This window comes from Manis pentadactyla, chromosome 5, assembly GCF_030020395.1.
Source record: "Manis pentadactyla isolate mManPen7 chromosome 5, mManPen7.hap1, whole genome shotgun sequence".
NCBI classification, from domain to species: Eukaryota; Metazoa; Chordata; class Mammalia; order Pholidota; family Manidae; genus Manis; species Manis pentadactyla.
The window spans coordinates 32,793,810-32,819,121 of NC_080023.1; the positions used below are offsets into that span (position 1 = coordinate 32,793,810).

Below are 25,312 nucleotides of genomic sequence, written 5' to 3' on the forward strand. Positions count from 1 at the left end.
GCAGAAGATTTCTCTCAGAACGGGGGGGTGAGGTTCTAAGCCTCACCTCTGTTGATCCCCAATTTCTCACCTGATGGCCCCCCTGCGACTGTGCCTGTCTTAGGTTGTTCCTCCCTTGAGGAATCTTACCCGTCTCTGGCTAACCAGTCATCTTCCGGGGCCATACAGGGAAATGTGAAGTTGGTAAGTGAGAGAGAAGCCTTATTGTTTGAAAAAGTTAGCTTTTTACTTCTTTGCATATTTATGCCCTGTGGCTTCTATGCCCAGCATTTGTCTTGAGGTATCTTTACCACTTGGAAGAATTATGATACTCGGTAAATTTGATATGAGGCACGAATTCTATTTAAGGGTTGTAATTAGGAAGGAAGAAGAAAAGCTATAGAAGTAGCAGGCGGAAGAAAACATGGGAAGATTGATTATTTCTTTGATATATCTTCTTGTAGAGTAACTTCAGCATGTATAGGTTTTAAGCTACTACTTAAATTGCACACACACATTAACATAATAGGAGTATAGTTACATAACCAAAGCATATCTGTAATTACCAGCCATCTGCAGTGAAACCAAGAAAACCAGTTAGGCACCTTAGGCATTTGTGAAAACTTATCTATGATATGGTGGATATTGTCCAAATGAACTTGAACAGTCTGAGAGAAATCAGACAAATTAAAACAACCCATTCCTGGGGACTGTTCACATGCCATATGTTCTTTTAACAATAAATAGTTTGTAGTTGTAAGACTTTGGAGCGCTACAATTTGCACTTCTCCAAATTCTTGGTTGAGTTCCAACAGTATAGATCCAGTCCAATTTTGTTGTTTTACTGTATGCACAGGCCAGCTTAGATATCTCCTTCCTCATTCCCATGGCAGGTCCAGGAACTGGTGGGATGAGTGCATCTACAGCTGTAGCAGTGCGTGGATCTTTGTTGGGGTTTTTTGATGATCATCTTCTGGCATGAGTCTTCCAGAGGGTGCAGATGTTGGAAGTTCTTTTTCATATCGTATCTTAGTTCATTTTCGGGGTAGCCCAATTAGGCTTTGATCCTCTGTATAAACACAAACAGACCCTTTGCCTACACTTTTATATGCCCTTTATACCCTTGTGTAGAACTCGTTGGAGGTTACCACACAGGAACTGCCCTTTTTTTTTTTTTTTTTTTTGCTATCACTAATCTACACTTACATGACGAATATTATGTTTACTAGGCTCTCCCCTATACCAGGTCTCCCCTATAAACCCCTTTACAGTCACTGTCCATCAGCATAGCAAAATGTTGTAGAATCACTACTTGCCTTCTCTGTGTTGTACAGCCCTCCCTTTTCTCCTACCCCCCCATGCATGTTAATCTTAATACCCCCCTACTTCTCCCCCCCTTATCCCTCCCTACCCACCCATCCTCCCCAGTCCCTTTCCCTTTGGTACCTGTTAGTCCATTCTTGAGTTCTGTGATTCTGCTGCTGTTTTGTTCCTTCAGTTTTTCCTTTGTTCTTATATTCCACAGATAAGTGAAATCATTTGGTATTTCTCTTTCTCCGCTTGGCTTGTTTCACTGAGCATAATACCCTCCAGCTCCATCCATGTTGCTGCAAATGATTGGATTTGCCCTTTTCTTATAGCTGAGTAGTATTCCATTGTGTATATGTACCACATCTTCTTTATCCATTCATCTATTGATGGACATTTAGGTTGCTTCCAATTCTTGGCTATTGTAAATAGTGCTGCAATAAACATAGGGGTGCATCTGTCTTTCTCAAACTTGATTGCTGCATTCTTAGGGTAAATTCCTAGGAGTGGAATTCCTGGGTCAAATGGTAAGTCTGTTTTGAGCATTTTGATGTACCTCCATACTGCTTTCCACAATGGTTGAACTAACTTACATTCCCACCAGCAGTGTAGGAGGGTTCCCCTTTCTTCACAGCCTCGCCAACATTTGTTGTTGTTTGTCTTTTGGATGGCAGCCATCCTTACTGGTGTGAGGTGATACCTCATTGTAGTTTTAATTTGCATTTCTCTGATAATTAGCGATGTGGAGCATCTTTTCATGTGTCTGTTGGCCATCTGTATTTCTTTTTTGGAGAACTGTCTGTTCAGTTCCTCTGCCCATTTTTTAATTGGGTTATTTGTTTTTTGTTTGTTGAGGCGTGAGAGCTCCTTATATATTCTGGACGTCAAGCCTTTATCGGATGTGTCATTTTCAAATATATTCTCCCATACTGTAGGGATCCTTCTTGTTCTATTGATGGTGTCTTTTGCTGTACAGAAGCTTTTCAGCTTAATATAGTCCCACTTACTCATTTTTGCTGTTGTTTTCCTTGCCCGGGGAGATATGTTCAAGAAGAGGTCACTCATGTTTATGTCTAAGAGGTTTTCGCCTATGTTTTCTTCCAGGAGTTTAATGGTTTCATGGCTTACATTCAGGTCTTTGATCCATTTTGAGTTTACTTTTGTATATGGGGTTAGACAATGGTCCAGTTTCATTCTCCTACATGTAGCTGTCCAGTTTTGCCAGCACCACCTGTTGAAGAGACTGTCATTTCGCCATTGTATGTCCATGGCTCCTTTATCAAATATTAATTGACCATATATGTCTGGGTTAATGTCTGGATTTTCTAGTCTGTTCCATTGGTCTGTGGCTCTGCTCTTGTGCCAGTACCAAATTGTCTTGATTACTATGGCTTTATAGTAGAGCTTGAAGTTGGGGAGTGAGATCCCCCCTACTTTATTCTTCTTTCTCAGGATTGCTTTGGCTATTCGGGGTCTTTGGTGTTTCCATATGAATTTTTGAATTATTTGTTCCAGTTCATTGAAGAATGTTGCTGGTAGTTTCATAGGGATTGCATCAAATCTGTATATTGCTTTGGGCAGGATGGCCATTTTAACGATATTAATTCTTCCTAGCCACGAGCATGGGATGAGTTTCCATCTGTTAGTGTCCCCTTTAATTTCTCTTAAGAGTGACTTGTAGTTTTCAGAGTATAAGTCTTTCACTTCTTTGGTTAGGTTTATTCCTAGGTATTTTGTGTTTTTTTGATGCAATTGTGAATGGAGTTGTTTTCCTGATTTCTCTTTCTGTTGGTTCATTGTTAGTGTATAGGAAAGCCACAGATTTCTGTGTGTTGATTTTGTATCCTGCAACTTTGCTGTATTCCGATATCAGTTCTAGTAGTTTTGGGGTGGAGTCTTTAGGGTTTTTTATGTACAGTATCATGTCATCTGCAAATAGTGACAGGTTAACTTCTTCTTTACCAATCTGGATTCCTTGTATTTCTTTATTTTGTCTGATTGCCGTGGCTAGGACCTCCAGTACTATGTTAAATAACAGTGGGGAGAGTGGGCATCCCTGTCTAGTTCCCGATCTCAGAGGAAATGCTTTCAGCTTCTCGCTGTTCAATATAATGTTGGCTGTGGGTTTTTCATAGATGGCCTTTATTATGTTGAGGTACTTGCCCTCTATTCCCATTTTGCTGAGAGTTTTTAACATGAATGGATGTTGAACTTTGTCAAATGCTTTTTCAGCATCTATGGAGATGATCATGTGGTTTTTGTCTTTCTTTTTGTTGATGTGGTGGATGATGTTGATGGACTTTCGAATGTTGTACCATCCTTGCATCCCTGGAATGAATCCCACTTGGTCATGGTGTATGATCCTTTTGATGTGTTTTTGAATTCGGTTTGCTAATATTTTGTTGAGTATTTTTGCATCTACGTTCATCAGGGATATTGGTCTGTAGTTTTCTTTTTTGGTGGGGTCTTTGCCTGGTTTTGGTATTAGGGTGATGTTAGCTTCATAGAATGAGTTTGGGAGTATCCCCTCCTCCTCTATTTTTTGGAAAACTTTAAGGAGAATGGGTATTATGTCTTCCCTGTATGTCTGATAAAATTCCGAGGTAAATCCATCTGGCCCGGGGGTTTTGTTCTTTGGTAGTTTTTTGATTACCTCTTCAATTTCGTTGCTGGTAATTGGTCTGTTTAGATTTTCTGTTTCTTCCTGGGTCAATCTTGGAAGGTTGTATTTTTCTAGGAAGTTGTCCATTTCTCCTAGGTTTCCCAGCTTTTTAGCATATAGGTTTTCATAGTATTCTCCAATAATTCTTTGCATTTCCGTGGGGTCCGTCGTGATTTTTCCTTTCTCGTTTCTGATACTGTTGATTTGTGTTGACTCTCTTTTCTTCTTAATAAGTCTGGCTAGAGGCTTATGTATTTTGTTTATTTTCTCGAAGAACCAGCTCTTGGTTTCATTGATTTTTGCTATCGTTTTATTCTTCTCAATTTTATTTATTTCTTCTCTGATCTTTATTATGTCCCTCCTTCTGCTGACCTTAGGCCTCATCTGTTCTTCTTTTTCCAATTTCGATAATTGTGTCATTAGACCATTCATTTGGGATTGCTCTTCCTTTTTTAAATATGCTTGGATTGCTATATACTTTCCTCTTAAGACTGCTTTTGCTGTGTCCCACAGAAGTTGGGGCTTAGTGTTGTTGTTGTCATTTGTTTCCATATATTGCTGGATCTCCATTTTGATTTGGTCATTGATCCATTGATTATTTAGGAGCGTGTTGTTAAGCCTCCATGTGTTCGTGAGCCTCTTTGCTTTCTTTGTACAGTTTATTTCTAGTTTTATGCCTTTGTGGTCTGAAAAGTTGGTTGGTAGGATTTCAATCTTTTGGAATTTTCTGAGGCTCTTTTTGTGGCCTAGTATGTGGTCTATTCTGGAGAATGTTCCATGTGCACTTGAGAAGAATGTATATCCCGCTGCTTTTGGATGTAGAGTTCTATAGATGTCTATTAGGTCCATCTGCTCTACTGTGTTGTTCAGTGCTTCCGTGTCCTTACTTATTTTCTGCCCAGTGGATCTATCCTTTGGGGTGAGTGGTGTGTTGAAGTCTCCTAGAATGAATGCATTGCAGTCTATATCCCCCTTTAGTTCTGTTAGTATTTGTTTCACATATGCTGGTGCTCCTGTGTTGGGTGCATATATATTTAGAATGGTTATATCCTCTTGTTTGACTGAGCCCTTTATCATTATGTAGTGTCCTTCTTTATCTCTTGTTACTTTCTTTGTTTTGAAGTCTATTTTGTCTGATATTAGTACTGCAACCCCTGCTTTCTTCTCACTGTTGTTTGCTTGAAATATGTTTTTCCATCCCTTGACTTTTAGTCTGTACATGTCTTTGGGTTTGAGGTGAGTTTCTTGTAAGCAGCATATAGATGGGTCTTGCTTTTTTATCCATTCTGTTACTCTGTGTCTTTTGATTGGTGCATTCAACCCATTAACATTTAGGGTGACTATTGAAAGATATGTACTTATTGCCATTGCAGGCTTTAAATTCGTGGTTACCAAAGGTTCAAGGTTAGTCTCTTTAGTATCTTACTGCCTAACTTAGCTCGCTTATTGAGCTGTTATATACACTATCTGGAGATTCTTTTCTTCTCTCCCTTCTTGTTCCTCCTCCTCGATTCTTCATATGTTGGGTGTTTTGTGCTGTGCTCTTTCTAGGAGTGCTCCCATCTAGAGCAGTCCCTGTAAGATGTTCTGTAGAGGTGGTTTGTGGAAAGCAAATTCCCTCAGCTTTTGTTTGTCTGGAATTGTTTAATCCCACCGTCATATTTGAATGATAGTCGTGCTGGATACAGTATCCTTGGTTCAAGGCCCTTCTGTTTCATTGTATTAAATATATCATGCCATTCTCTTCTGGCCTGTAGGGTTTCTGTTGAGAAATCTGACGTTAGCCTGATGGGTTTCCCTTTATAGGTGACCTTTTTCTCTCTAGCTGCCTTTAACACTCTTTCCTTGTCCTTGATCTTTGCCATTTTAATTATTATGTGTCTTGGTGTTGCCCTTCTTGGATCCTTTCTGTTGGGGGTTCTGTGTATTTCCGTGGTCTGTTTGATTACTTCCTCCCCCAGCGTGGGGAAGTTTTCAGCAATTATTTCTTCTAAGATACTTTCCATCTCTTTGCCTCTCTCTTCTTCTTCTGGGACCCCTATAATACGGATATTGCTCCTTTTAGATTGGTCACACAGTTCTCTTAATATTGTTTCATTCCTGGAGATCCTTTTGTCTCTCTCTATGTCAGCTTCCATGCGTTCCTGTTCTCTGATTTCAATTCCATCAATGGCCTCTTGCATTCTATCCATTCTGCTTATAAACCCTTCCAGAGTTTGTTTCATTTCTGCGATCTCCTTTCTGGCATCTGTGATCTCTTTCCGGACTTCATCCCATTTTTCTTGCGTATTTCTCTGCATCTCTGTCAGCATGTTTATGATTCTTATTTTGAATTCTTTGTCAGGAAGACTGGTTAGGTCTGTCTCCTTCTCTGGTGTTGTCTCTGTGATCTTTGTCTGCCTGTAGCTTTGCCTTTTCATGGTGATAGGAATAGTCTGCAGAACTGGGACGAGTGACGGCTGGAAGGACTTCCTTTCTTGTTGGTTTGTGGCCCTCCTCTCCTGGGAGAACAGCGGCCTCTAGTGGCTTGTGCTGCGCAGCTGCGCACAGACAGGGTTTCTGCTCCCTGCCCGGCTGCTATGGAGTTAATCTCCGCTGTTGCTGTGGGCGTGGCCTGGCTCGAGCAGCTACTCCAAAGTCGTGGAGTCGCGTTGGAGCAGGAGCTGCTGGGAGGCTATTTATCTCCGTAAGGGGCCTCCCTGCTCCCTGCAGCCCAGGGATTAGGGTGCCCAGAGATCCCGGATTCCCTACCTCTGGATTAAGTGGCCCGCCCTGCCCCTTTAAGACTTCCAAAAAGCACCAGCCAAAACAAAACAACGACCACAAAAAAAAACAAGAAAAAAAATTTTTTTAATTAAAAAAAAGAAAAAAATTTTTTTAATTAAAAAAAAAAAGGTGGTCGTTCGTTTTTCTTTATTCTCCGGTGCCAGCCTCAGGCCTCTGCTCACCGGTCTTTCTGCCCTGTTTCCCTAATATTGGGGTCCCTGTCCCTTTAAGACTTCCAAAAAGCGCTCGCCAAAACAAAGCAGCAAAAAAGCAAAAAAAAAAAAAAAATGGTCGCGCGCTTTTCTTATGTCCTCTGTCGCCCAGCCTCCAGTGCCTGCTCACTGTTCTTGCTGCCCTGTTTTCCCAGTATTGAGGGCCCTGCACTCTGGCCCGGATGGCTGGGGCTGGGTGTTCGGCAGCCCTGGGCTCCGTCTCCCTCCCGCTCTGCCTGCTCTTCTCCCGCCGGGAGCTGGGGGGAGGGGCGCTCGGCTCCCGCGGGGCCGGGGCTTGTATCTTACCCCCTTCGCGAGGCGCTGGGTTCTCTCAGGTGCGGATGTGGTCTGGATATTGTCCTGTGTCCTCTGGTCTTTATTCTAGGAAGGGTTGTCTTTGTTATATTTTCATAGATATATGTTGTTTTGGGAGGAGATTTCCGCTGCTCTACTCACGCCGCCATCTTCCGCCCCACCCCCTGTTTTGAATTTTTAAAAAAAGCAGTTCTCAAGACTTTCTGTTGTGATTCCAGTCCCAGAAAGTGCAAGTGAGACTACTTTCTGTCCTGAGCTCCCGTGATCCCTTCCAGAAGCTTGAAACTCAGGTTGGAGGCAAAGGAGGCGGCTACAGCCTGAACTCCTCTCTAAGAGGAGAGCATTCTTTTTTTTTTTCCAGTTCTATTGTACTTTATTGAATTTTTTTGATATCATTAATGTACAATTACTTGAACATTATGGTTACTAGACTTCCCCTATAATCAAGTCCCCCCCACATACCCCATTACAGTCACTGTCCATCAGTGTAGTAAGATGCTATAGAATCATTACTTGTCTTCTCTGTATATACTGCCTTCCCCATGTCCCCACCCCTCTACACTGTGTGTGCTAATCGTAATGCCCCGTTTTCCCCCTTATCCCTCCCTTCCCACCCATCCTCCCCAGTTCCTTTCCCTTTGGTAACTGTTAGTCCATTCTTGGGTACTGTGAGTCTGCTGCTGTTTTGTTCCTTCGGTTTTTTCTTTGTTGTTATACTCCACAGATGAGTGAAATCATTTGATACTTGTCTTTCTCCACCTGGCTTATTGCACTTAGCATAATACCCTTGAGCTCCATCATGTTGTTGCAAAAGGTAGGATTAGTTTTCTTCTTATGGCTGAATAATATTTCATTGTGTATATGTACCACTTCTTCTTTATACATTCATCTACTGATGGACACTTGGGTTGCTTCCATTTCTTGGCTATTGTATATAGTGCTGTGATAAGCATAGGCATGTATATGTCTTTTTCAAACTGGGCTGCTGCATTCTTAGGGTAAATTCCTAGGAGTGGAATTCCTGGGTCAAATGGTATTTCTATTTTGAGTTTTTTGAGGAACCTCCATACTGCTTTCCACAATGGTTGAACTAATTTACATTCCCACCAGCAGTGTAGGAGGGTTCCCCTTTCTCCACATCCTCGCCAACATTTCTTGTTGTTTGTCTTTTGGATGTTGGCTATCCTAACTGGTGTGAGGTGATATCTCATTGTGGTTTTAATTTGCATTTCTCTGATGATTAGCGATGTGGAGCATCTTTTCATGTGTCTGTTGACCATCTGAATTTCTTCTTTGGAGAACTGTCTGTTCATCTCCTCTGCCATTTTTTAATTGGATTATTTGCTTTTTGTTTGTTGAGGTGCATGAGCTCTTTATATATTTTGGATGTCAACCTTTTATTGCATCTGTCATTTATGAATATATTCTCTCATACTGTAGGATGTCTTTTTGATCTACTGATGGTAATCTTTGCTGTACAGAAGCTTTTTAGTTTGAAATAGTCCCACTTGTTCATTTTTGCTTTTGTTTCTCTTATCCAGGGAGATATGTTCATGAAGAAGTCACTCATGTTTATGTCCAAGAGATTTTTGCCTATGTTTTTTTCTAAGAGTTTTATGGTTTCATGGCTTACATTCAGGTCTTTGATCCATTTTGAGTTTACTTTTGTGTATGGGGTTAGACAATAATCGAGTTTCATTCTCTTACATGTAGCTGTCCAGTTTTGCCAACACCAGTTGTTGAAGAGGCTGTCATTTCCCCATTATATGTCCATGGCTCCTTTATCATATATTAATTGACCATATATGCTTGGGTTTATATTTGGACTCTCTAGTCTGTTCCACTAGTCTATGGGTCTGTTCTTGTGCCAAGAGGAGAGAATTCTTAAGTAGCCTTGGGAATATTTGGGTACTAAATGGTTTCAGGATTTTTCAGTGAAAATGGAGCAAAGGTAGGTAGACAGAGGTAATACCTGGAGGTACTCCTTCAGAAAAATCTTTCAGGGAATGATTTGAATTAGTTGTTCATGTATAAAACAAGGAGGCATCAGTTCTGCGAGCCTCACCTCTTACATTAATGCCTACCTTTACCCATTGTAACAGGCCTCAGTGGAATATTTTCAATGTTCACAGGATCTACAAGATTTGAACCATTGCTTGTATTTGATTATTTTTGACCTATAAAATGCACTTTGAGATAACTCAACTCAATATAAAATATCTCTAATGAGCCAAAGAAAAGCAAAGAACAAAACTGAAAGCAGACTTTGTGGGTTAAAAATAGTAAGGGTTTGTACACTTGGGTTAGAAACAACCAAATAGGGGAGAAATTGGGAGACCTGGGAAGGGATGTCAAGCAAGTCAAATGCTGAGGGGAATCGAGGTGGCTGCAGTACAATCAAAGGACAATTCCGTGGCTGGTCTAGACAGAGAAGTGGCCTTGAGCATTTAACTGGCCTGGAGTCCTTAATGGTAGTCCCTAATTTTTATTTGCTCCTCCTTCTGATTTAGCTCATACCTTTTTACTGAACTTAAAATTAGTTTTCATTTAGTGACCTATTGTGTACATTTTATATGTTTTTCTTTCACAATTCAATCTTACTTTCCCAGTGAGATTACTGACTCCTGAGGGTAAGTTCCTGTGCCATTTACTCAGCCTTTCAGGGCAGGGAAATAGGCACTGAGTTAAGTGCTCAGGAAATACCTATTAAATAAACTGGAAACTGATCATGAGGCTCTGTTACCAGAGAGCTCAGCTGGAAAAGCAAACTCTGGAAGGACCAATAAATAATGACATCCACCTTTTGGAAGTACCTCCTAGGTGCTCTCTTCCATGCTATATGTTTAGTATATACATTTGCTCCGCCCCAACAACAACTGTTCAGAGTATTATTATTATTACTAACTTCATTTTCCAACTGAGAATACTAAGAGATATCAGAGAGACTAAATAGCTTGTCTAAACCACACCATAAGTACCTGAACTTCAAAGCCAAGTGTGCTTACCCCAAAGCCCACCCTCTTTCCACTTGTTTTCTGCTTTGTGCCTGCCACCCTTTTATAATAATAGTAACAACAACCAAGGCTTATAATCTTACTACACTGATGGACAGTGACTACAATGGAGTATGAAGGGGGACTCAATAGTATGGGTGAGTGTAGTAACCACATTGTTTTTCATGTGAAACCTTCATAAGAGTGTAATATCAATAATACCTTAATAATAAATAAATAAGGCTTGTTTACAGAGGTTACTCTGTGCCAGGCAGTGTTCTAAAGTCCTTTACATACATTACTTCCTTCAATCCTCACAACAAGCCTAGGAAGTGGGCTCCATTCAGTAACAGAGTTTAGAGACTACATTATCCTGGACTTCTAAATTAGAGCCAGAAGGAGATTCTGTAGAACAATAAAACATAATTCCTCTGTGTCTTTTTATCTAGAGGGAGAAACCCTACAACCTACATGGTATCCCACCTGCACCCAGCCTCAAGAGGGCCAGGAAGGGAGCTTGGACTCGGGGTTTCTGCCTGCCCCACAGCAATCCTGTAGGAGAGGCCCTAGGTCGGAAGCAGAGGGGAAATGGACAGAGAGCCAGCTCTGAGGCCATCAGGGCTCCGTGGCAGCTTTCCCCTGCATGATCCTATGCTTCATTAATTTGTCCATGAAAAGACCTTCTCTACCAGTCAACTTACAATGCTTGTGAATATAAGGACAATAAAATTAATATGTTCTTCTTTTTAGGCTCATTCAAAAGTTTGGCATAACTACAACATAAATTTCCGTCCACATCAGAAAGGTTGGTTATCAATTACATTGGGATCCCATTGGATTGAACCAAACAGATCAGAAAATGCTATGGATATTCTCAAGTGCCAACAATCTATGGTTTCTGTGCTTGGGTGGTTCGCCAACCCCATCCACAGGGATGGCGACTATCCAGAGGTGATGAAAAAGAAGTTGCTCTCTATTCTACCCCTTTTCTCTGAAGCAGAGAAGAATGAGGTGAGGGGCACAGCTGACTTCTTTGCCTTTTCCTTTGGACCCAATAATTTCAAGCCCCAGAATACCATGGCTAAAATGGGACAAAATGTGTCACTCAATTTAAGAGAAGTGCTGAACTGGATTAAACTGGAATATGGCAACCCCCGAATCTTGATTGCTGAGAATGGCTGGTTCACAGACAGTCATGTGCAAACAGAAGATACCACAGCCATCTATATGATGAAGAATTTCCTCAACCAGGTTCTTCAAGGTTGGTTGCACATTAATTAGCTCCATTTGTTAAAACTGTTTGAATACTTTTCCTATAGAATATTTAAAGTCACCTTCAAATATATGATTGCTTTTACTGTGGGTTGGACTTTCATATTGTCCAATGTTGAAGAATTTTCTTAATGTTACTGTCATGTCCTTTTTATTAAAGCTTGAGAGCAAAATAATTTTAGACTGTAGATACATCCTTAATTGGCAACAAGATGCTGTTTTTCACTCTTTTAAAAAGGACATTATCTAAAACAGATCTGTCCAGCTTTCTGAGAGTAGTACTTTAGTCTAATATGTTGAAAGCGTTCCTTGAAATTTTGCTGTTTTTACTTTATTTTATGACTAAATGGTGAAAAGGTCTGAAGACAAAGAATGAGTCATGAATAGCAAAGCTGAGTGATTTCTATTGCTTCTGGATATTTCTCTGATCCTTAGGTATCCCCTCCTTTTCCATTACTCAAGTAGTGACATCTACAGGTGACTGACTGAAATTATGGAACAGAAGACAAATTATGATGGTTCTGTCTCCTACAGAGCTGGGCTCCATTTCATTCAAATACAAAGAAATTATCAGTGGATCTTTCTAGACGTCTATAGCTCTCTTTAGAAGTTGCAAACCTGGAGGAAAACCCCAGTTTTACAAGACAGTCTTCAGGGAGGGTTCACAGGGAGAGCAAGTTTGCTGCCCCCACCTGTGGGAAGCAGCGTGGAACGAAGCCACAACCCCCAGCCACGCGGCCGCGGGCATGTGCACATGGGGAGCCTCCGGAGCACGGGACTCCGCCTGCGGGGCCAGGGCCAAACACTCTGTGCTGGATGGAAGGACTGTCCAGTCCCCAGGTGTTAGCCTTCCACCTCTCCTCAGGACCACACAACTCCAAAGGAACTAGAATTAGGACCTGCTGAAATGTACTTGTCTCTTAGCATGGATTTTCCACCTTTTAGGAAGAGAATATCAGTGATGAAACTCCAAAAATGAAGAAATAAGGCATTTCAATGAGAAAAGTGAAAGCTTTTAAGAAAAGAAAAATGGTTCGTGGTTAATTTGGGTATTTGTTGCCTTTATTGCAGCTGTTGATTTCATATTACATTTTTACCCAATTCCTAAAAGTTACTGAATCACTAATTTTTAAAGTTAGAAAGGTCCTGATCCTGAGAGATCAGCTTTTCCAATATTTTCTGTTAACAAATGAGGAAACTGATGTCAAGAAACTTGCCCAATAGCACTCTCCCAGGAGCACAGCAGACCAAGCCTGCCCTCCTCCGGCCCCTCAGCCCAGTCAGGTCTTGTTCTCTTACATCATTGTTTTTCTCCTCCTTATATAAGGAAAAAGAACATTCACTTATGTTCATTCTCAAAACTAATGTTTCAGTCCCTGAAGGATTGTTTTATAGAAGGTCCAGAAACAGGATCCAACCCAAGCTTGAAATGAGACTTAGTCAAAAGCAGACATCTGCATTGGTCCCAAAGGGTTCTGAAAATTTCCATGCCTTCTGACACAGATCTGCACACTAAGTCTCAGAAATATTTTTAATTTGATCCTTTAACTGTGTCGTTCACTTGTGGTGGTGGTGAGGGGGCATTCTGGATGAAAATAACTGCCACCTCACATGGTGTGGGTGGGACCACGGGGAAGAAAGTGTAGCACAGAGAAAGCAAATAGTGATTCTGTGGCATCTTACTATGCTGATGGGCAGTCACTGCAACAGGGTATGGAGGGGACACGATAATATGGGTGAATGTAATAACAACATTGTTTTTTCATGTGAAACCTTTATGACAGTGTATATCAATAATACGTTAATAAAATAAATAAATAACTGCTACTTTCCCAGTATAAACATGAATTTTTTACTTGATACAATGGGCCTGTAAATTAGGGGAAAAGGTTGGTTTCACAATATGCTGTCCCCAGCATGTCATTAATGAAATTGCAAACATGAACCAGAGCTTAGGCCTCCGAACATCTCTGCCTTTTTTCTCTCTGTGCAGCAATAAAGTTTGATGAAACACGGGTGTTTGGTTACACTGCCTGGTCTCTCCTGGATGGCTTTGAATGGCAGGATGCTTATACCACCCGCCGAGGATTATTTTATGTGGATTTTAACAGTAAACAAAAAGAAAGAAAGCCGAAGTCTTCGGCACATTACTATAAACAGATCATACGAGAAAACGGTTTTATTTTAAAAGAGTCCACACCAGATATGCCGGGTCAGTTTCCCTGTGACTTCTCCTGGGGTGTCACTGAATCTGTCCTTAAGGTAAGTGGCAACTTATAAATTAACCATAAATTAGGACAAATATTTTATTCCATTTACTCAATGCCAGCTAAGAGATAATTGTCAGACAATATCAAATACCATGATTACTTGGTTATAAAGGGAGGATGTGGAGAGAGGAAGGAAGAGGATGAGAATTAATGCTCACTGAGAGCCTTTCATGCATCAGAACTCAAAATCTGGTGATGAAAGTGACGAAGCTGCCCTCAGAAACATGCAGTCCAAAGAGAACCCACAGTCATTTCTGTAAGAGGCATTTGTTAGTAATGTCAAAATTATAAGAACATTTTTTATGGATTTTTGCTTTGCCAAAGTAAATTATTAGTGGCCCTTTATTTAAAAGGTTCCTGTTTTCTTGACAGATTTGGGTAATTTGCCTCTGTATCTCCATTCCTCAGCATATTCAGATAATTTACTCAAATGTCACTCTCTCAATAAGGCCTTCTCCACTCCAAAAAATCATAACTTGATCATGATCCTCTCTCATCCCCCTTCCCTGATTATTTTTTTATATAGCATTCATCACTATTTAACATATTATGTAGTTGATACATTTTTCTTTTTTCCCCCTTTAGCTTTATTAAGATATAATTGACATACAACATTGTGTAAGCTTAAGGTATATAGCATATGGATGTGATACATTTACATATTGTGAAATGATTATCACCTCCATACTATCACACATAATTTCCATTTCTTTTTTGTGGTGAGAACACTTAAGACCTGCTCTCTTAGCAACTTTCTAGTACAGAATGTTGTATTATTAGCCATAATCACCCCCAAAGTTCAGGCTTTCTTATGCTAATGCTTTTCCTCCTGTTGCATGTTGAGTAGAGCAGCATCAGGCACATGACAGTTGCTCAATGAAGAGTGGATGAATAAGGTCAACTTGTAGAGTAGGATGAGACCTTACAGACCTCTTATTTCAAATCCTTCATTTTATAGATGAGGAAGGTGAGACCCATAAATTAATAACTGAGACCTTAGTGACCTGACTAAGGTACACAGATGGTAGCAGAACTCTAACAGGCAATCCTCAAGTCCCCATGTGCACCATGCTCTTTCCAAAGCAGTAACCATTTTAAGCCATTATTATATGTCAAACATTTAACACATATGCACATTCTCTCTACTAAATCTTAAAACCCTGATTTTACAGGCAAGAAAACTGAAGCTTAGGGAGGTTACATAACTTGTCCAGTACCCAGTTTCTATCTTCTCCTCCACATGGCAGACAGGCCATCTTTTCCCTACCACTTCAAGTGGGTTTATATTTTCCAAAATTCCTAACTCAGCACAGAAAGATTGCAGGAGAGCCTAAAGTTCCCACCTGTTCATGACCCAACCTGCAAGTTCTTGCTGCATCTGAGGACCCATCTGTTCACCAGTGATTGACACTGGATGTTTGCATCATTCTGGGGACCCTATTCCTACTCCTAGAAGGAAAAGCTGATTATGTGGGTCAAGGGAAAACAAATCTGTGATCAACCAGGTCTGGGCTTCATGCTTACACCTGGAGCCCAGCGAGAAGTGTAAGCATGAAGTAACTTGAACTAAGAGGGGGGATGAATTGTTTGCCAAGAACAATTAGGGTGCTTTTTGAAAAATCAACCAGAGGATGTATGAATAGATATTGTGTAGGCAAAAAAAACCTAGATGTCCCTGTAGGAAGACTGAAAGAATGAAAGTAACACTTTAAAAATATTACTATGCCTACCCACATACATCCTTATTTTCTCTCAGGCTCTTAGCATTTTTCTGCTCCAACATGTTCATTTGAAAATTTTCAAACTCATACAATAAACACCCATATTCCCTTCATCGAGACTGAGCAATTGTTAGCATGTTGCCACATTTGCTCTTTTATGAACCACTGAAAAGTTGCAGACATTACACTTCACCCCAAAACATTTCAGCCTGTGTGTTTTATAATAAGGATATTTTCCTATCTCATTATATCATTATCATATCCAGAAAATTTATATTGACCCAATATCATCTACCATACATTCCAATTTCAAATTTTCCTAAATGTCCTTTATAGATTTTTTTTTAAATGTTTGGATCAAGAATACAAACTAGGATGATACATTAGTCATCATGCCTCTTTAGCTTCCTTTTAATTCAAAATAATTCCCTCAACCTCATGGTATTGACATTTGAAAAGTCCAAACAAGTTGGTTGTAGAATGTCTCAAGCTCTGGATCTCCCTGTTTCTTTATTCGATTCAGCTGACCACTTCTGAAAAAACTACTACATAAGTAAGGTGTGTATTTCCCAATACATCGTACCAGGAACCCCATGATAGGTTTATTTCATTACAGATGTTAGTGTGTTGAAGTAGTGGTTAGTGGTTACCAGATTTCTTGGTTAAGGTGGCATTTGCCAGATCTCTTAACAGAAAGGTACCTTTTCCATTTGTAATGGTGATACTTTGAGGCTGCATACATATCCCATTCCCCAACATTTCACCCAATAGTCTTAACATTGATTCATAAATCTTACCTGAATTATTACTTTGAAAATCACAAAATGAATTTCTAATTAGATTATTCCTTCTAAATTCATTAGGCAGATTCTTCTAAATTCAGTGTATTATTGTCATTGTTTTGTTAGTCCTTCTGATAATCAAATCATCTCAAATTTGGCCAGTGGGACTCTTTAGAACATTTTTGTATCTTTTTGAAGTGTCCCTTTCAGTTTTTAAACACTTCCTTATTTTTCTGTACCAGCGTCACCTTTTTCCTGCCCCAGACCTGGAAAAAGCCATTTCTGCAAGAAGCCCAGGATCCTTTCAGTGGGCAACAGAATTTTAGAACCAAGCTCTGGGAGCTATGGTTGAGATTGGGGTGCATGATTACTTAACCAGATCTCTTAGCAGATTACTCACACCAACTTGCTGAAACTAATGCTTTCTGGAGGTTTTTTTAAAGTAAGGCAGATTTTCATTTGATCTTGCCTTAACTTATGGCAAGATTACCCTTTGTAAGCACGCTTGGAATAAGGTGATGCTTTGAGGTTTCAAACCCCTGAGACTGGTAATCTAGACTAGGAGAATTACTCAAATAATTATATACAGATTTAACTTCATGCTCACATGATCAATGTTCTCTCAGTTTAATGTTCTAGATAACTAGTTGGCAGATGGCAAGTGGGCAGTGATATGATTTTGTAATTAGTGGGCTATGAAAGATAACACATGAGAAAACAATTAGAGGGGAAATATTTACCAGTGGTTATTTTTTCAAGTGCATTTAAATTCAGACATGGGAAGAAAAGGTATTTTAAAACAAATACAGAAGTTAAACTTTCTCTGATTTATCTTGAATTTGGAAATGTTTTTATTAAGCCCTTTTCTGTTTTAACTTAGACTCAAGAGGCTGGCAGGCAATTATTGCAACCAGGGAAAATTAAACTCAAGTCATGAGTACCCGATGTTTGTCAAGTGGTTTAGAGTTGACAGAGCACTTTCCTAGGGTCATTGACTCCTCACAGCACACCTGGGAGCTGGGCGAAATTGCTCTATCACTATACAGAGTTGCCAAGCATGAGTTTCAAAGGGGCAGAATGAGACCAGGAGTCCAAGGTTGTCACCTTTTTGGAGTGGCAGGGAATGAGACACCATCAGATTCAAGAGTCAACCTGGGAATTTGTAGGGGGTATTTTCTTGTCCTTTCCACTTATAATCCAAGTACTTTGAGTAAAGAGGGTGGTCAGTATTCTCCTGGTGGATGAATAAATGCTGTGGGTTGGGGAAAACATGATGCACATGTGGTATCACTTAGATTTTTCCAACAGGAGGTGTTTCTGAGAGTTGCATTCAGCAAATACAAGGGGCCGTTGCCTACCCCACCCACTGGCATCTTTCAGGAACTGTGGCTGGGGTCATCCAGCCTCCTCTAGCCCCAAGTGCTGATCTCAGTGAAATCCTCTACAATTGGAATTTTAACTTTGCCCTCAATTTATGACAGGGTTTGGAAGGTCCATCTTTTGTGATTCCTTTTAACTGAGGGTACCAAGCAATATCTTGATGCACTTAAACAGAATCATGTGAGACCCCACTGTATAACTTGGGTTTTAAGGACAAAGAAACGAAAACAATATATCAGTGTTTTCCAGGAAACAACTTGTTTCCCAGGCCAGGCCCTGAGGGTGGTTCTTTCTGTTTTCTAGTCTCCCTGGGAGATTTCAAGGGTTGGAAGGGAGGATAATCCATCAGGCCTTTTCTCTTACATCACCAAAAGAACAGGAGGAACACACAGGTCCATAAGAAGGACACACACATTTATTTTCTCTATTGTCAGTGACAGGCAAAATAAAATCAAAATAAGATTCTTTCTCTCACAGGGTATGTGCTGAGAGCTTGTCTTCCGGGGTGTGCTTCACCTGAATGTGCTTATTTTACACAGCCCAGGTCGGTGGCTTCCTCCCCACAGTTCAGTGATCCTCACCTCTACGTGTGGAATGAGACAGGCAACAGACTGTTGCACCGAGTGGAAGGAGTGAGGCTGAAAACACGGCCAGCTCAATGCACAGATTTTAGTAGCATCAAAAGACAACTCGAGATGTTGGCAAGAATGAAAGTCACCCACTACAGGTTTGCTCTGGACTGGCCCTCAATCCTTCCCACTGGCAATCTGACCACGGTTAACCGCCAGGCTCTGAGGTACTACAGGTGTGTGGTCAGCGAGGGGCTGAAGCTCAACATTTCCCCAATGGTCACATTGTACTATCCGACCCATGCCCACCTAGGCCTCCCGACGCCCCTGATGCACAGTGGGGGATGGCTGAACCCATCCACGTCCAAGGCCTTCCGGGACTACGCTGGGCTGTGCTTCCAGCAGCTGGGGGACCTGGTGAAGCTCTGGATCACCATCAACGAGCCCAACCGGCTAAGTGACATTTACAACCGCACTAGTACCGACACCTACAGGGCTGCCCACAACCTGCTGATCGCCCACGCCCTAGCCTGGCGCCTCTACGACCTGCAGTACCGGCCCGCGCAGCATGGGGCCGTGTCGCTGTCACTTCACTCGGATTGGGCGGAGCCCGCCAACCCCTACGCCGACTCGCACTGGGAGGCAGCCGAGCGCTTCCTCCAGTTCGAGATCGCCTGGTTCGCAGAACCCCTCTTCAGGACCGGGGACTACCCGCTGGCCATGAGGGAGTACATTGCCTTCAAGAACAGGCAAGGGCTCTCACGCTCCATGCTGCCTCAGCTCACAGAGGAGGAGAGGAGGCTGGTCAAGGGCGCTGCCGACTTCTACGCCCTGAACCACTTCACCACCAGGTTCGTGATGCACGCGCGCCAGAACGGCAGTCGCTACGAGGCGGACAGGGACATCCAGTTTCTGCAGGACATCACCTGCCTGAGCTCCCCCACCCGCCTGGCCGTCCTGCCCTGGGGAGAGCGGAAGATGCTGCAGTGGATCCAGAAGAACTATGGAGACCTGGATGTGTATATCACGGCCAACGGCATCGACGACCCATCTCTGGAAAATGATGAACTCCGAACATACTACTTAGGGAAATACATTCAAGAGGCTTTGAAAGGTGAGGTTCTGAGGTCCATTTCAGATACAGTGAAGTATGACATCCCCAGCTAATGTGAACAAATGGAGAATGCACATTAGTCACTCAGTAACTAGGGAAAATTTGGCAAGTATTTAAAAAGGAAAGGAAAAAAAACACCTTAAATCTCACTCCCCAACAAGCACCGTCGCCATTTTGGATTTACTTCCAGCATGCTTGCTAGACAGTTTAAAATAGTCATGCTCATGCTGCAATCGTCCTGTGTATTTTCTTAATACATTATGTTCCATGTCACTGAAAGTACCTTAACAGTTTGATTGCTTAATACCTCATCATACGGACATATTTTCATGTAACTAGCCAATTGTTTGATATTTGTGTAAGATAAATTCTAACCGAAATAAGCAGGTGACGAGAGGCAATAAAGAGCCAGGCAGTTTATTTGAGCGCAATCCCGGGCGAGGTTCACCAGTCTGCACCGGGACAGGCTGGAGAAGTTGGGCTCCGCAGGGCAGGCAGCGAGTTTTTAAAGAAGGTAGGGGGAGGCAGAGCTTAGATTTACAGTGGCGGGAGGATTGGCTAGCCTAAGGCACATTTTTCAGGTTGGGAGGGGACAGCAGCCGGGGACTTTGGCACGTCATCAGTGTCCAACATGCTCACCCCTCCTTCCGGTGCCTCCAACCTTACAATTTGGATGATTTCTAATTTTTTACTACTAAAAAAAGTTGTATGTAAATCTTTTGTCGTCATTCCTGATCATCTCCTTAGGATGGATTGCTCAGTATGGAATTAGTCAAATGTTATGCAAGAGCAGTGGTTTTTTTCCCCCTCTCTCACACACACACACACACACACACACAAGCTGTAGTTTCTTTTTAATTAAGATTTATCTATTCTGATGGAACTAAACAGCAGTTATTTATTTCACACTCTCCCCACCATTGGCATACAATTTTTTAAAATCTTATTTTTTAAATGTTCACAACAGATTTGTCCAAGCAGCAAAAAGATGCCAGAAATGTACTCATTTGACAGGTATTTATTGAGCACCTAATATGGGCAAAAACTGTTGGGGGCACTGTATCACCACTGAACAAAATATATTTTACTGTCCTCATGGAGGTTGTGCTTTTGTGTGACGAGTATATATGTCGTCAGAGGTGAAAAGTTCTTTGGCAGAAAAACAGCAGGAAAAAGGGTACCCAGGAGTGGGGTGTAGGAGAGTGGTTCCAATTATAAAGTGGTTAGGAAAGTCTTCAAAGATCTGGAGGAGTAAGCTGTGCAGTTTGAGGGGAAGGTTCTAGGTGAGAACAGGAGTGCAAAAACCCTAGTGTGGAAGCATTCCTGGCCTGTGTGAAAATGAGAGAGGTTAGCATAGTTGGAAGAGAATGAGCAAGAAAGTAATTGCAGATGAGGTCAGAGTTCAGAGCCAGACCAGACAGAGGTTAGTAACCCATTTTAAGAACTGGCTCTTACTCTGAGATAGGAAGGCTATGGAAAATTTGTACCAGATAGGTGACATGGTCTAACACTTTTAAGAGTTGTTTTAGCTGCCCTTTTGTGATATCGTAAAGAGCAAGAGTAGAAACTGGATGAGTTCCAAGTCTTGGTAAGCGATAATGGTGGATTGAATCAGGTTAAGAGCACAGATGGTAGTAAGAGCTTAGGTGCTGGATGTATTTTAATGGTTAAGTCAACAGGATTGGATGTGAAGTATGAAAGAGTGAAGAGTATTCCTAAGGTTTTGGCTTGAGCAACTGAAAGGACAAGTGGCCATTTACCAGGTGGAGGAGAGACCTGTAGGAATTTTCTGGAGATGGGTTTGGTGCCGCACAGGTCAGGTCTGAGATGTCTGATACCCAACGGGACAAATCAAGCTGGCTGTTGGATAGGAGTCCGAGGCTCAAGAAGGGAAGTCTGGGACTGAGATACAAATTTGGGAGTCAAGAGCAATTGGATGATACTTAAAGCTGGTAAGGCTAGATGAGATCAGTAAGGGAGCAACCGCAGAGGGCTGAGCCCTGGGGCACCAAATACTTCATGTCAGTGAGAAACCAGTAAAGACTGACACAGGAACCAGTGCTGTAAAATAGAGAATGAGGGTGTTGTTTTCACTTATCAAGAAGCTACAGCATGTTTATATGGAAATGATCCAGTGATGGAAAACTAGTGTACCAGAAGAGAAGAGATGGAGCAATGTCCTTGAGTAGACAAGAATAAGAGTCCAAGTGGAGGAGTCAGCCTCTCACAGACAAGTTATCCTTAACAGGGCAGAAAGTAGACCATGAGTGCAATGCACCAGGTGGTGGCATTATCACTGTGGGAGATTTGGGGTTCTCTTGAGTACTTTGTTTTTTCAGTCAAGTAGGAAGGCCATCACTTCAAACGTGACAGGAGGTGCTGTTAAGTCTGAGGGACAGGTGTGAAACAGGTGAGTAACTAGGGGAAACCAAGTGTGGCTATTGGGCAGCACCAAGGGCAAGATTTAGGCTTAGAAATCAGGCCAAACAGGCAAGATTTTTCTGCTTGTGACCCTATTAACAAAAGTGACAGTAAGCCCTTTTACATTCATAGCTCCAATTCTTAAATTTACTTTACCCCCAGGTGTTTTTGTATTATTTATGCATTAAGGATTTACTTCAAGTTTCTTTTTGAACTTAAATTATGGCACATACTTTCACTTCTCTGTATCATTAAAGGAATGTAAAAAAAACGCCCTTTAATGAGAGTCACCACCTTTTTCTATGGATATGAGTTTAGTTTGTTTAAGTAAGAACTAAATTCTTATTCAAAGATACTGTCCGTTAATATTGTTCTTTTCTGGTATTTTTCAGCATACCTGATTGATAAAGTCAAAATCAAAGGCTATTACGCATTCAAACTGACTGAAGAAAAATCTAAACCCAGATTTGGATTCTTCACATCTGATTTCAAAGCAAAATCCTCAATTCAGTTTTACAACAAACTGATCACCAACAGTGGCTTCCCTTCTGAGAACAGCAGTCCTAGATGCAGTCAGACTCAAAGAAACACAGAATGCACTGTCTGCTTATTTCTCATGCAGAAGAAACCGCTGATATTCTTTGCTTGTTGCTTCTTCTCCACCCTGGTTCTACTTTTATCAATTACCATTTTCCATAAGAAGAGAAGAAAAGTTTGGAGAGCAAAGAACTTACAACACATACCATTAAAGAAAGGCCATAAAACAAAGAACTTACAACACATACCATTAAAGAAAGGCCATAAAAGAGTTCTTAGCTAAACTGATCCCAATTCTGTCTGCATGAAATTCTAAAAATTCACTCCAGTTCTGTATACTGGTAACTTCCAGAAGACATAATGACATTGCAGGAAGAAGGCAATTTGAGTATCAGTGGTGATTCACGGTGACGGTAATCAGTCAGTGCTGTGTGGTTCAAATGAGTTTTTCCTTAGATGTTGACATCTGAATTCACTTCTTAGATCTGAAGATAAAGGCTTTGCCTAGATACAGTAAGCTACAAGGACTGATACATTACTTCACAAAGTATGGTGAACTGTTTCCCGTTATTGTCTAGCTTTCTCCCATAAATACCAACAGCTACTTGTAAGTTTTGATAAAGTGCAGCTTTGTTTTTGTTAAGACTCCACAGCAGACATTTAAAACTCTTTAACAGTGGATAGTCAGTGATATATTCTGTCATTTCTATAAGGTGCTTTTCTCCTTAAGTCAGGGTGGTTTCCAAATGTAAAGAATACAATAGATTAAGTAGTGCAGTTCATCAATCCCTTAAGTTTTTCTCAATAGAAATAAAAACTATCAAGCATTCATCAACATCTGGTTTTGTGAGGTCTCTCCCTTTGTCAGATCTGATTTTTAAATCAGGTATAACTCTAACATGTAACTTCCACAACTCATCCATGGGAAGATCACGGAACTAAACCTGAGAACAAGACCCAGCTGCATGTGGAGAGATGTCATTTAGCCTCAGTAGAGCAACTTCTTTAGACAGATAGTCTTGCTCACTCATTTTTCAGGAGGTGATGAGATCTAGCAACCTAAGAACAGTAACACTCTAAGATGTAACTTTTATTACCAAGTCACCAAAGGACCATATTCCCTAAGACCTGCTCTCTCCCCAAGGAGCTTCACAGTTGATGCCATATGCATAAAGAGACCTCCCAGAGGTATACAATACAGCCGTATCTTAACCAAGCAACTCTTAACTCTTCAGTTGCAATTCAACATGTTGACGGTCTGAATGAGTTAAAACTTTCTATATTGCACCTTTAGAAGTTGATATTAAGTAAATTCTTAAACCTGAATTAGGAGAGTCTGACTTGCAGACTTTGAGCTCTGTGCTTAAGATTTGTTTATAGTGTATTCTAAACCTTGGAGGAAAAAACTTTAAAGTATACATTTTACACATTATACCCATTCTCTCTTTAGGTTAGTCAAGAATTAAATAACCACCCATTACACAAGTAACTAGTCACTGTCTACCCTCTCCAGGCATTTACACTTTCTTAAGAGTCAAAAGAAAGCTCTTTTGCTCAAAAAGCCTTGGTAGAAAACTACCCTAAATTAAGGCAATTGTTTTCCAGGTCCACCTACATCAGAACCCAAATTTGTATATATAACTGATATTGTAACTGATTATGAAAGAATAGCAAGTCTCAAAGATACTGTGCAGTTAACAGTTGATTCAAGTAAATGCAAAAGCGATGAGCAATCAATTTGCTATTGGGCTGACCCAGTTTAAATAGTAAAATTTAGCTTGTTTTTCTCAGTCTAATCTTGCCCCCATTGCACTCATTCTCCCAACCTTGGCAGCTTTTAGCTTATGTTTTAAAATATATCTTCAAGGAATTTTTGATATTTTCTCTTTGAGAACCAAGTGGGCCTGAGGCTATACACAATTACAACTGGTTGACTGTTTTAAGTTTATTAACGAGGCAAAAAGACCATCATTTACAAGAATCACTTGGCTGGGTTTTTTCCCTTTGTGCCACATGGACTCACTCTTAAGCCCAGAGCTCCAGTGAGTGAGTATTCTCAAAGCAATTACCAGCTGAGCAACTCACCATCAACTTTTTAACTTCTAACATCCAAGGTTTTGAAAAAGAAATGCATATTCAGCAACAGGATTAACAAAGATTTGGAATTAGATTTAGGTTTTTTTTCTGGTCTCTAAATACTATGTGCTTTTTGACTAAAGTATCTAGTATTCATGGCTTACAAGTCCATTCGTTTTCACTACTTTTTTGTCTTCACGTTTATAGCTTAAGCTTAAAACCTAAGTCCTTTTTTTAGCTTGTTGCCTGGCCATAAACTCCTCCAAATAGTGGAGTCCCTAAATCCAGTGTTTACAGTACCCCCTTTCTGCCACCTAGGAATTATTTTACTAGTTTTTAAGCCATCTTGATACAATCTTTAGGTATTTAAAATGGTTCATGATTATATCATTAAGGTTTATTTAAACTCATTTACAAGTCATAAAGGGTCCATTAGAAACTGTTGATAGCTTTTGAAAAGATCTTTAGAATTTAAGCTTTTTGAGACTTGTTGGAAAAATCACCTTAAAATATTGTTAGAATTTTTTATATTCAATATAACCCTTTCACTAACAAGTCTTTGATGTATATGGAAAATACCCCAACTATGTTAAGAGCCTCTTAAAAATGATGTCTGTACATTGTGACTAAATGTTTAATTCTCAATGTAACTTATTCCAAATAAACTGGTTTGTTTATTATATTTAATCAATAACCTAGTCAATTTTAAGAACTGTGGAATGTGAATGGATCTGGTGTTGCCCCTGGATTCTGTCCCAACAATGCCTCCCCCCATCTTCCCAAGCTGTGCCTCCTGGATAACTTTCTTCTCATTGTGGACATCTACACCTCAAGTTGGGAAAGTAACACACAAATGCTTATCCATACACACAGAAGACATGAAAGTCCTCCTTGGGCTGACTAGCCTTAACTTTTACCACAACCAACTTACTAAA

General features: G+C 40.7%; 1 protein-coding gene across 3 annotated transcripts in view; it reads left to right on the forward strand.

Annotated features, from left to right (window-relative positions):
- The window catches only part of KLB (klotho beta), a 51,515-nt gene extending 26,463 nt beyond the window's left edge, over positions 1 to 25,052 (forward strand). Inside the window, exons 2-6 of one of the 3 annotated variants that reach the window (XM_057502158.1) lie at positions 10,986 to 11,496; positions 13,501 to 13,769; positions 18,200 to 19,343; positions 22,157 to 22,476; positions 22,516 to 25,052. In XM_057502158.1, the coding sequence (XP_057358141.1) occupies positions 10,986 to 11,496; positions 13,501 to 13,769; positions 18,200 to 19,343; positions 22,157 to 22,476; positions 22,516 to 22,584 (2,313 nt within the window). In that variant the 3' untranslated portion in view covers positions 22,585 to 25,052. Of the gene's footprint in view, positions 1 to 10,985; positions 11,497 to 13,500; positions 13,770 to 18,199; positions 19,344 to 22,156 lie in introns of all 3 variants that reach the window. The other 2 variants (XM_057502159.1, XM_036908496.2) reach the window with 2 other exon arrangements.
- Positions 25,053 to 25,312: the final 260 nt, after the last annotated feature.